At 27.9% G+C, this 12,288-nt stretch overlaps 3 protein-coding genes across 3 annotated transcripts; 1 reads left to right on the plus strand and 2 right to left on the minus strand.

Annotated features, from left to right (window-relative positions):
* Positions 1-2,307: 2,307 nt before the first annotated feature.
* Positions 2,308-3,555, minus strand: GO595_010090 (threonine ammonia-lyase; the record flags this gene model as incomplete). The annotated part of the gene is made up of 1 exon (XM_067912731.1): positions 2,308-3,555. The coding sequence occupies one exon, from the start codon at positions 3,553-3,555 to the stop codon at positions 2,308-2,310; it is 1,248 nt and encodes a 415-aa protein (XP_067768828.1).
* Positions 3,556-4,008: 453 nt separating this feature from the next.
* On the minus strand, positions 4,009-5,106 carry GO595_010091 (STE family protein kinase; the record flags this gene model as incomplete). The annotated part of the gene is made up of 1 exon (XM_067912732.1): positions 4,009-5,106. One exon carries the CDS (start codon positions 5,104-5,106, stop codon positions 4,009-4,011), a length of 1,098 nt encoding a protein of 365 aa, XP_067768829.1.
* A 3,662-nt stretch (positions 5,107-8,768) lies between these two features.
* Positions 8,769-9,341, plus strand: GO595_010092 (Casein kinase II regulatory subunit family protein; the record flags this gene model as incomplete). The annotated part of the gene is made up of 1 exon (XM_067912733.1): positions 8,769-9,341. One exon carries the CDS (start codon positions 8,769-8,771, stop codon positions 9,339-9,341), a length of 573 nt encoding a protein of 190 aa, XP_067768830.1.
* Between the last annotated feature and the right edge of the window lie 2,947 nt (positions 9,342-12,288).

Below are 12,288 nucleotides of genomic sequence, written 5' to 3' on the forward strand. Positions count from 1 at the left end.
ATTACATATTGATGAAGCATAAATTGATAAAATTGATTCTGTTGATTTCATTAATATTAATAATAATTCACTTGTTTCTTTCCGTAATAAATTTCCTTGTTGTGAATTTAATAAAAATAAATTATCTAATAATATCCTACGAATTGTTGGTAATGCTCTAAAAGGATTGAAATTCGATGCTTTAACTAATAATTTTATTGCGATTTTACGTACTGAAAAACATTCATCATTTGCAAAAGATTCTAAAAATTGTATTAATGTACTTGATGTTAAATATTGTATATACTTTTCTGGTATTGATTTTAAGATAACTTTTCGAACAATTGTTTCTTTTTCTAATAATGCATGTTTTAATAACTTATAAATCAAATCTTTACTTTCATTTAAACTTAAGAATTCTAAATGTTTAAATATTGCTGGTGGTACATTTTTCCTTATTAAATAATTATTATATTTTAATAACGACATTAAAGTATTTAATAATTCATTGTTATTAATCGATGGACATGAATTTAATAATTTTAATTGTAATGCATTTGGCGTCTTTTTGATTTCTGTTGTTATCTTCTTCGAAAATGTCTTAAGAAATTCATTCCATAAATTAGAAAATTGTATGAACAAAGAAGGAACAAATTTAACAAAATCTTTTGTTATATTTGTTGAACTTAATATAGAACAAATCATATGAATATTCTTTGTAATATATTGTGGTTGTTTCTCTGATAATACTTTTAATAACTTAAACCCTTGCTTAATACCATTTGGACATAACATTGTCCTTAAAATTTGGAAATTGTTTTCCGCTGTTGTACTTAAATATTGTGGAAAATATGTCATAACTTTAACATATGATGACGCAGAACATTTTGTAATGTTTCGGACTAAATTATCGGCCATTAAAAGTCGTATTACATTTTCTAAATAATTCTCTTGAAATAATTTTGGATTTAATGGTATCGCTAATACAAAACAATGTAATGATTCTGTATGAATTTCATGAATGTTAACATGTGAAATTGTCATTAAGTTTTTATATAAAATTTCAGGCGACTTAAAAAGGGAATATTGTTGTTGCTTAAGGAGTTCTTTATATACTAATAATGATATGTAAAGTGAAGTGTATTCATTGGATAATTTGGAATTGGCAAATTCTAATAATTGTAATGAGGTCTGTTCTAATGCAGATTGAAGTGTGCGCTTGAGAATGCCCAAGTAAATACCTAATGTTTTGGATATTATTCGTCGGATTTCAATGTTTTTGATTTCTAATGATTTAAGTAATATCTTTAGAAAAAAGGTGGAATTAATTAAAACAGATTTGGGTGAATAAATCGTAAGATAATAAAGAAAGTATGCTGACGTTATACAGTCTATCTGTGATTCTAAATTTGATGAACATTTCTCAAGTTTTGAATGTACCATAGAACTATCAACTTTGCAATATACATGTGATGCAACATATGAAAGAAAAATTTGAGCTTGTTGATTCCTTTCTATATTTATTCTATTAATTTCTAAAATGAGTTCATTTTTTCTCTCAGGACATAACTCGTTTAGACAATAAATCATATAGCAAGTTTTAATGGTTTGCTTTTGATCATTAGAAACAGTGAATTCTTTGACTCTTTTAAATGATGCATCAACAAAAGAATTTAGTTCACCAAAGGATAAATTAGAAATTCGATTAAATTCTTGTTTTTTGAATGTTTTGCATTGTTTTATCATATCATTTGCATTTGTTGGAATTGTTAGTCCTTTGGTATTAAGATGTTTCATCTGTCACTTTTTTACAACTAAAAATGTAAAAATTTAAAAAAAGCATAAAATATGACTAACAAATTTTTATATACTCTTAGTTGAAAATAATTAATGCATAATCAAAGAAAAATTACTCTTGCCAAAATGATTTTTTCTCAGATCAATTTTTAAATATAAAGAAATAAGACCATTTAATATTATAAATAAATGAACATAATGAGTAGATATTTAATATAATTATATTTTTTTATGAGTCTGACATTAACGTTAGATAAATTTATATTTTATTATATCAATTTCTTTTCTATATATCTTAAATCCTTATTAGGAATAACATTGTTAACATTAAAATGTCATTTAACTCCATACTTTTTTAACAGCTAAAATTCCGAACATTCGATAAAAATTTGCATCACTTCACTTCACTCTTTCTCATCATCTCCAAGAACAAGACTCCTGATGCTTATGTTTCAAGAAACAACAAATGATTTTCATAACCAAACAATTATTCATTTTTCTTTTTATTACCAATTAAGGTACTTCACTATTTCAATCAACTGCAGCTGAGCTAAGTTGAGTTACCACCCAACCTTTTTCAGCGCAACTTGCCTTAACATTTTCATAGGCAGTCATGTTCGGAATATCCACAGTCAAATTATAATGTTCCTTATTTGCGTACACATCAACGTGTGGTAATGATACAGCAGAAAGAACATCAATATGATTTTGGACAAGGATACTTAAGAACTTGGAATAATTGACTGTTCCATATGGAAGAACAACTTCAATCATCAATCTTGTGCTACGAAGGAACAATGCTCGATCAATACATCTTGAAAGCATCTTAAGTTCAATGTTACCACCACTAATGACGCAACAAATGTTTTCGTTTTCTTCAAAGTAAAACTTCTTCGAATAAACGGCTGCAAATGATGATGCTCCTGCACCTTCGCAGACAAGTTTTGCGCGCTCGGCTAAAAGAGCAACGGCAATTGCAACATCATCTTCAGATACAACAACAACGTCGTCAACGTAATGGTATATAATGTCAAGATTGAGATCTCCTGGACTTTTAACAGCAATGCCATCAGCAAGTGGTGTTTTGGTTTCCTTTGGGAGAGGATCTACAATCCGCTTCTTTTGCTTGTTGAAAAGTTTGTAAGTTTCAGGGCATGAAGCCATTTGAACACCAACAATTCTGACATTTGGCATAAGCTTCTTGAGTGTGAATGCAACACCACTGATAAGGCCACCACCACCAATTGGAACAACAACAGTATCAATCTTTTCAGCTTGTTCATATATTTCAAGACCAATAGTTCCTGTTCCAGCAATGATATACTTATCATTGTATGGAGGTACGAATACCCAGTCAGGGTGTTCAGCTAGAGCCTTTTCCATTTCTCTTTTGGCATCATCAAAAGTTTCACCAACTTGAACAACATTTCCACCGTAATGTTTTGTTGCATTAACTTTAGCAATCGATGCATTCTCTGGCATGTAAATGATGGATTTACACTTACATAAAGATGCAGCAAGTGCAACACCTTGAGAATGATTTCCAGCACTAACACAAACAACCGTTGTACCCTCTGGGAGTGTCCTCATCTTGTTTAAGGCACCTCTGAATTTGAATGCCTTGCATCTTTGAAGTGCTTCAACCTTTAAGTAAAGATTACATCCACACATTTTCGCAAGATTGTTTGGATGTGTTAATGGGGTAACAACTGCCTCGTCCTTGATTCTTTCTCTTGCCTCTTTAACGTCATCTAATGTTATGCAAGAATGTTCGGACATTTTTTGAAAATGAAGTATGGGCGTCAATTTCAGAGCATCGTTTTCAAGCGGTTTTTTATCATTCAAAAAGCTTCGAATGAATAGAAAACGACAACAGATATTTGAGTGAAAACATCAGGAAATAAAATAATGTAAATATTCTGTTTTGTAATTAAAATTCGAAATATTTATTTAAAGAATAGTTTTATTTTAATTTGTTCAATAGATTAATATGATGTAGTTCCGAAGGAAAAAATAATAATATTATCAAAATTCCATCAAAATTTATCCTTTTGCTCTGTTGATAAATTGGCACATTTTATAATGTACTGAAATCATGATATAAAGACGTTAACACTGCACAACAGAAAATTAAAGTGTAAATAATAATTATAAATGTTCAAAAATCACCATTTGTTCTTTTAAAAATTAATTCAAAATGAGTTTTTAGAAAAGATTGATTTCGAAATCAAATTATTTTTTGTCTAAAAGTTTAATCACAGCAATGACCAAAATAACCAATGTAATCACAGCAACTTTAAATGATGTCTGTGACCAAACTTTGCAAAATATGAAAAGTCCAATTCCGAACGAAATGATCAATTTTGCTGGACCAATTTTTCCAATTAATCTGCCTATGTGCATTTTCTGGTTCAATTCTGCAAGGTCTATTTTTGAGTTGACTAATGGTTTCATATACATCTTACGATCCATCTTTGGAACATCTTTGAGAAACGGATGCTTTAAAAGCTCGCGAAGGTTTGGCCTTTCTGTAGGATCAAACTTTGTACACTGTGAAACAAAATCAAGAAATTCTTTGGAATGCTTTTGAGTATCAAAACTTTGGTCGTTCAGTCCTTCATCTGCAATTTTTTGTGTCGCAATAATGGGAGAAAGTGTTGAATAAGGCGGGAGGAAATCTGCAAGTTCGATTGCAAGGATTCCAACGCTCCAAGTATCTGCTGAAAATGTGTATTTCTGACCATTAATCACCTCTGGGGCCATCCAATATGGAGTACCAACAACGCTTTGAGTAAATACAGTTGTTGTCAGGAATTGACGAGAAATACCAAAATCAGATACTTTAATTTCTCCATTTGATGCAAGTAAAATATTGGAAGCCTTTATATCACGATGAAGAATTTTGTACTCTTCATGAAAGTAAATGAGAGCTTTAATAACATCATAGATAACAATTTTCACTTGTTCTCTTTTAAGAGGTTTACCAGTAAAATTCATCAAATCACGAATACTACCACATTCACAAATGTCCATTAAAATCACGGTTTTGTTGTCAATGCAAACAATTCCGTAATATTTGATAGTATATGGCGATGAAATATTTTTCATAAGTTCAACTTCGTTTTTAAAAAGCTTGTCTCCAAAGTCAGAAGATGTAACTACCTTGCCAGCAAAATGTTTTCCTGAAGGAATGTGCGTTACTCGATAAACAGATCCACAACCACCTTCTCCTATTTGCTGATCGATTTTGAAGTTTGGGTTTGGTTTTGCATTTTCAAAATCCCAGGTTAGATCTTGATCAAGGAGATCCTTTCTTTCCTTTTTCTCCATTTTTCTTGTCAACAAAATTTCTTTGAAAAAGTTTTTGATTTTTTGTTTTTGGCGGCTTTTCACAACCGCACTTACGAATAGCCGCTTTCCACTTTTTGAAATATTTTCGAACGTGTTTAGATGATCAATCCAAAGACTTCACAAGGCGGTTAGTACCCCAACTGTGAATTATCGTTCTCGCCCAAAACAGCTTTCTTTCAATGGGTCAAGATGTGTGATTTAAGAATTTTTGAATGAAGTTTTGAGTAATTTTCTTAGACGAGGTTTGTGGACAAACTTCAATTAAAAGCTCCGACTTTCTCATGATATTTATCATCTTGATACATTTTACCCAAGCAAAAGATTGTGAGCTAACCAATATTTATAGGAAATTATGCATACGAAGTAAAAATGATAAATCCGAAGAAATCAGTGCCTACCTTGATGGTTTAGAATATAAGCGTAACGAAATCAACATAACCGATACTTTTAATCAGTTTCCTGATATTAACATGATTCAAATAGATCTAGTGAAATTCGTCTCATTTCCAATAATCTCACTTTATAACTTGTATTTACCAACAAGCTTGTGTAAAATAAATTCATTCAATTATTTGAATTCTAATTTTCCACAAGCGAGAAATTCTTTCAATTTCATAAAAGAACAAAAGCAAAGTAAAAAAATAAATTATATATCCAATTATAAATTTATTTGTAATTCAATTTCTTTGGTTGCAATGCTTATTTTTCTTTTTTATTTTCTTTTTATTTTTTTAAATACAAATAAAATCAAGATAAATATATCAAAAAAGTTTTGTCCTTTTGTTTTTTTACTTATTTTCGTGCATTCATTGTCAGAAACATGGGTTGAAAGCACAAAAACGCTAACAATTGGTAGTTCAGATGTTATATCAAACTTGAATAATTACGCTACTTTAGCATCTCATCTTATTATTTCAGATGGAGTTATTTCTATACCTGATTATTCATTTTCTTATTGGAAAATACTTTTAACAGCTGAACTTGGGAATACAATTTCAACAATTGGTATTTTTGCTTTTAATAATTGTACAAGTTTACAGAGCATTATAATCCCAAAATCAGTTACATTACTTGGGAGAACTTCTTTTCAATTATGTAGAAACTTAGAAACAGTTGAAATTTATGGAGATATTCCAGAAATTAGAAATTATACATTTTCAACATGTAATCAACTAAAAAGCATTATACTGCCAAATTCAATTACATCCATAGGATTTTATGCATTTATAAACTGTTATAATTTGCAATCGATTAATTTAGGAAATAATGTAGTAACAATTATGAATTACGCATTTCAAAATTGTTCAATTTTAGAAACAATCATTATTGGAGACAAATTAGAAACAATTGGAGAATTTGCATTTAATAAATGTAGAAAGTTAAAAAACTTCACAATGCCAAATTCACTTACGTCTCTTGGAAATACTGCATTTCAACAATGTAATAATTTAGAAACAGTTGAAATTTATGGAAATATCTCAGAAATTCTTGATCATACATTTTTTAATTGTAGTCAACTCAAAAGTATATTATTTCCAAATTCAATTACATCTTTAGGAAATTATTCATTTTATTCTTGTTCTAGTTTGCAATCCATTAATTTAGGGGAAAACATCGAAACAATTATGTATAGTGCATTTGGTTTTTGTAGTAATTTAGAAACAATTATTATTGGTAATAAATTAGAAACTATTGGAGAATTTACATTTAATCAATGTACAAAGTTAAAAAATTTCACAATGCCAAGATCAGTTACATCTCTCGGACGTGTAGCATTTCAACTATGCATAAATTTGGAAACATTTGAAATTTATGGAAATATCTCAGAAATTCTTGATCATACATTTTTTAATTGTAGTCAACTCAAAAGTATATTACTTCCAAATTCAATTACATCTTTAGGAAATTATTCATTTTATTCTTGTTCTAGTTTGCAATCCATTAATTTAGGGGAAAACATCGAAACAATTATGTATAGTGCATTTGGTTTTTGTAGTAATTTAGAAACAATTATTATTGGTAATAAATTAGAAACTATTGGAGAATTTACATTTAATCAATGTACAAAGTTAAAAAATTTCACAATGCCAAGATCAGTTACATCTCTCGGACGTGTAGCATTTCAACTATGCATAAATTTGGAAACATTTGAATTTAATGAAAATATCTCAGAAATTCTTGATCATACATTTATATATTGCCATAAACTGAAGAATATTACAATTCCTATTTCTGTTACATTTATTGGTAGTCTTTCATTTTATTCATGTTCGAGTTTGGAAATAGTTACTATTCAAGGAAATGTTCAAACCATTGATACATCTGCATTTCAATTTTGCGAGAATCTTAAGTGCATATATTATGATGGAGAAAATGAACCAAATATTGCATCAAATGCATTTGGAAACATTCATGCACAAACAGTTATGGTAACTTCTTCATATGAAAATGATTCATTTGGAGATTTTAGTATAAGCAACACGACAATTGATGAATGTCTTCCACCAACACTTACATTTTCACAATCAAATACATTCTCACAATCCAACAAATTCACAAGATCAAACACATTTTCGCAATCAAATACATTCAAGCAGTCGAATACGCCGTATGATTTTGCAACTACGATTTCATATTCTATGATTTTAGTACAATCACTATCAAATTCCTTGTCATTATCATTTTTAAGAACGCATTTAAATAGTACGTATATATTTTCGATGTATAATTCTATGTATACATATGTTTATACAGAATTTATTTATTATGAATATACAATTGTAATATATACAACATATTTTAGTTTTTATTCCGATTTCTTTACTATTTTGCAACAAATGGAACAAAATGAAACAAATAATACATACATTTATATTATTATCGGTGTTGTTATTGTTGTAATTATTGTCGTTGTATTGCTTGTTGTTTTATTAATACGGATTCGACGTAACAAAGCAAATAGTGAAGACGTTGTTTCAGAAAATATCGATCAAATAGGTACACAAAAAGAAAGTTCTTTTTCAGTTGTTGTACCACAATCTAATATCGAGGAAGATCCATTTGCAAAAGATTTTAATGAGGATAATTTAATCAAAAACATGGAACTATAAAAATATTTCGGGGTTTGGTATCAATAAAATGAAAAACTAAAAAATTACAGATATAGAAATAAAATTAAAATTAAAAAAAAGTGATACTTCTAAATGATTTTCATATCACTTTTGGATGATCTTATGAAGAACTACATCGATAATTGATTATCGAGAGGTATTGTTTATCAACTTTTTAATATGGTATTGACAATAAAAGTTATATAAAGTTTTTTTTTTTTGTTGCTTTAAGTTTAATTGAGAATGGGTATGACATTTCAATTACCTGATGTTTACTTGTTAATGATTTTTTTAACACAATTTTTCACTCAACTATATAAAAAAATTAACTTTTTAAAATCTTGCAATATGATTAATCATTAATTTTGTTGATTATAATAAAATTTTTAAGGTTTTAAAAAGTCATGAGAAATTGGTATACATTTATAAATGATGTTGTCATATGGTGTATGTTTTGCACAACCCGAAGTCAATTGTTTGAATTTCTCCATATTTCAATACATTACAAAACGATAGGCAGTGGCTCAAATCATGACGCGGTGGATTGAATTCTTTTCTCAACAAAAAGGTGACTTCTTAGTAGATATCGACACAGAGTTCATTAAAAAAGAAGCAGAAGAGTTTAGAAACAAGATATCTGACTTTGATTATGCTTTAAAAGTTATTTTATCACAAAACCTTAATCCAGATGAACATGACAAAGAAATGCTCGCACAAGCAGAAATTCTCTATGGCCTTATTCATCAAAAATATCTTTTAACAGAAGAAGGTCAAAAAAAAATGATAGAAAAATTTCAAAATGGAGTTTTTCCAAGATGTCCACGTTCTTTTTGCCATAACAAGTCATGCTTTCCATGTGGAATTAGTTGTGATATTGGTGTTGACAAAATGAAAATATTCTGTCCAAATTGCACAGATTTTTATGATTATGAAGGTGTTGAAGATATTGATGGAGCCTATTTTGGTGATAAATGGATTCATTTCTTAGTTCACAACCACCCTGAAATCACTCCTGCGGAACCACCAGAGGTCTATGTTCCTCTAGTTTTTGGTTTCCAGGTTTACATTCCAACCGCTTCTTGGGCACCCCAAACCACTCAATAATAAAACATGATTATATACTTTGAAATGATGAGTTTAAATCCTTAGCATGTCTTTTAAAGCATTAAAACAACTTAGTAACTAAAAACATAAGGCACTGCATTTAGCTCAAATAATTTTTTGAAAATATTTAAGAAAAAATCAAAACTAGTTTTTATATATGTGAATAATATAGTATTTCAAAATAATATTTGAAAATTATTTCAATTATTTAAAACAGCACTTATATTAGCAAGATAATGACTTTTGGAAATTATTAAAAATGTTTGAAACAGCAATTTCACTAGCAAAAAGTAATCATCATAAAAAAATCATCAAATTACTTGGTCAATAAAAAGATAAATTTTAATTTTGCCTGAGTAAAAAATGCTTTCACACTCCTATTAATATAGTCACCATCATTAATCCCTATCCTGTAGGAAACTCCCTATCTACCCCTATTTCTTGGTAAAATAAAACACAAAAAATCACCAAAATTCCAGTGATGTTAAAATTAGCCAAAGTGTTTACTTGATAATTTTATATTATAAACGCCATTATAGCCAAATTGGAAAATTAATCACAAATTTTGAAAAAATATAGGGATTAATCACTCAGAAAGAAGTGTATATAAGATAGAGAAAATAAAATTTGGTGGATGACTCTTTTTTGACAAATTTCGGATTTTAATCAAAGTTTACTTTCATTTGATGCTTTATTTTACCAATTATTAGTTGGGAATCAAAATTTATTTACTATAATGCTTTGAATTTGTTGAATATAATTCTACATTATTCTATTCCTTCTATTTTAGAAAGTAATTCGACTATTTCAGTTTTTTCATTTTCTTCTGCATAAATAAGTGCTGTATTAAGTATCACATACAACTTCCAAATAACATTTTAGAATATCAAATGATTAATATATATTCTAAATAAAACAAAAATTATCTTTGGATCCATATACCAAATTAAACGATTTCTACATACCCATTTCGAGATGCAATCATAAGCTCTGTTTTAAATTTTTTAAATAATTTCCAAATATTATTTTGAAATATAAAATTGCTGTAATAAATATGATTTTGAATATTTTAGGGATGATAAATGGTGTTGTAGACAGAAAACATTCGAAATTATTCAATTTTTATATAAAGTATTGAAATCGAGTATTAACAGTTTGTTCTTGAAAAATATTGGTCTATGTTAGTATCTAATCTTATTCATTTATTGAATAATCGAATCGCTGATAGTGTAATGGTTATCATGTAGGATTGTCGTTCCTGTGATCCGGGTTCGATTCCCGGTCAGCGAGTTTTTTTGCTAAATAATATATTTTTTATTGATAAAGATGTTTCATTAATTGATTGTATAGCATTTTTTGGATCAATTAAATGTTTTAAATATTTACTTATGAACGATCCTGATTTATTGTATACAGGCATATATGCAATTTTTGTTTGCAAACAAAATAATATATTATTTATAGTGCACATGAAACAGCAATTATATATTTTATAAAAACCACATTATCCATTAACTTTATGAAAATGAAATTGCCGAAATCACAAGTTTCGAAGAATTAAGTTGTGTAATTTATATCATAAGATTTATTATATTAAATCTTTTGAAAAAATTATTATATTTTAAAAGACACAATACAAATGATTTATTTAGCATCATGATATATAATCAGGAGCAAACAAAATTCTATATTTCGCCAATCTTTCGGCCAAACTTGGCAGCATATGATCTGAGAAATTTGTCCAAAATGTTTTAATCACATCGTTATACAACGATTTTAATTTACAATTTTTCTGTTCGATTTCATTTGATAACGTTTCGAATGCCGAAATGATTAACTCATTTTCCTTATCGAACAAACACGCTCTACTTATTACAGCAGCCGCCTCGACGCCGGACAACTTATCGAATTTATTAACATCCGATTTAATAATAAAAATTCCTAATAGTGAAATAGCTTTAATTTTTATTTCATTATTAGTTGTCACATTGATATAATCATTTAATAACTCAATATAAATACCGAAATCTTTTTCATTCACATTTTGTAAATTTGTAGAAATTATTTCATTTAAACATAACAAAATTTTTATTTGCATTGGCGTTGCTAATTTTGTCATATTTAAAAGTAATAACTTTATCACTTTATACATCATTACAGAAGAAAAAGCAAAAATCGGATGTGTTAAGAAGTCTAAAAGCGAACTTATTAAATTTTCTTCATTCGAAACATTTGCTGAATTAAGAGCTTTTAAAATCAGTTCAATATTCTTCAAAATCACATCAAATATATTCTCAATAAACACATTCGAACACATCGAAGCATTTGTTAATATTAATCCCAAAATTATTCCAACAGTTTTATTATATGGGTCCATAGAACTTATAAAAACATCAAATTCATTTATAATAAATTTTCTTTTTTCTAAAATTTCATTCGAATACATTGGCGAATAATTTGGTAAAATTGTTGATTCGATTAAAAAGAATATAATCGAAACAATTTCACTTAATAAATTTGTTGATATTTCAGTTATGTTATTTAAATAAGGTTTAACAAATTTATTATATATATCATCAAATATTACATAAAAATCAGTTGGTCGATAAAGCCAAAATGTTGTTAAAAATGATATTAAGTTATGTGATGATATAGAACTTTTAGGTGAAACTGATGAATACTCAAAACAAAACTTTAAAAGTGGTGAACATATTTCAGGATCAAGTTTCGTACTCATTAAAATAGATCCGGAAAATAATATATCAGAAAATGATGGATAACTTGAACATATTGATATAAGTGGTAATAAAATTGATTTATAATATGTTATACTATCATTTGTATCCCATAAATTCATCGAATTCATATAATTGATTGCAAAGTTAATTAAAAAAGTCATTTGTTCTTCTGTAAGTTGTTCACTTAAATATTTCATATATAACTTTTG

The sequence above is a fragment of the Histomonas meleagridis genome (assembly GCF_020186115.1).
Source record: "Histomonas meleagridis strain 2922-C6/04-10x chromosome Unknown scaffold_61, whole genome shotgun sequence".
NCBI classification, from domain to species: domain Eukaryota; phylum Parabasalia; order Tritrichomonadida; family Dientamoebidae; genus Histomonas; species Histomonas meleagridis.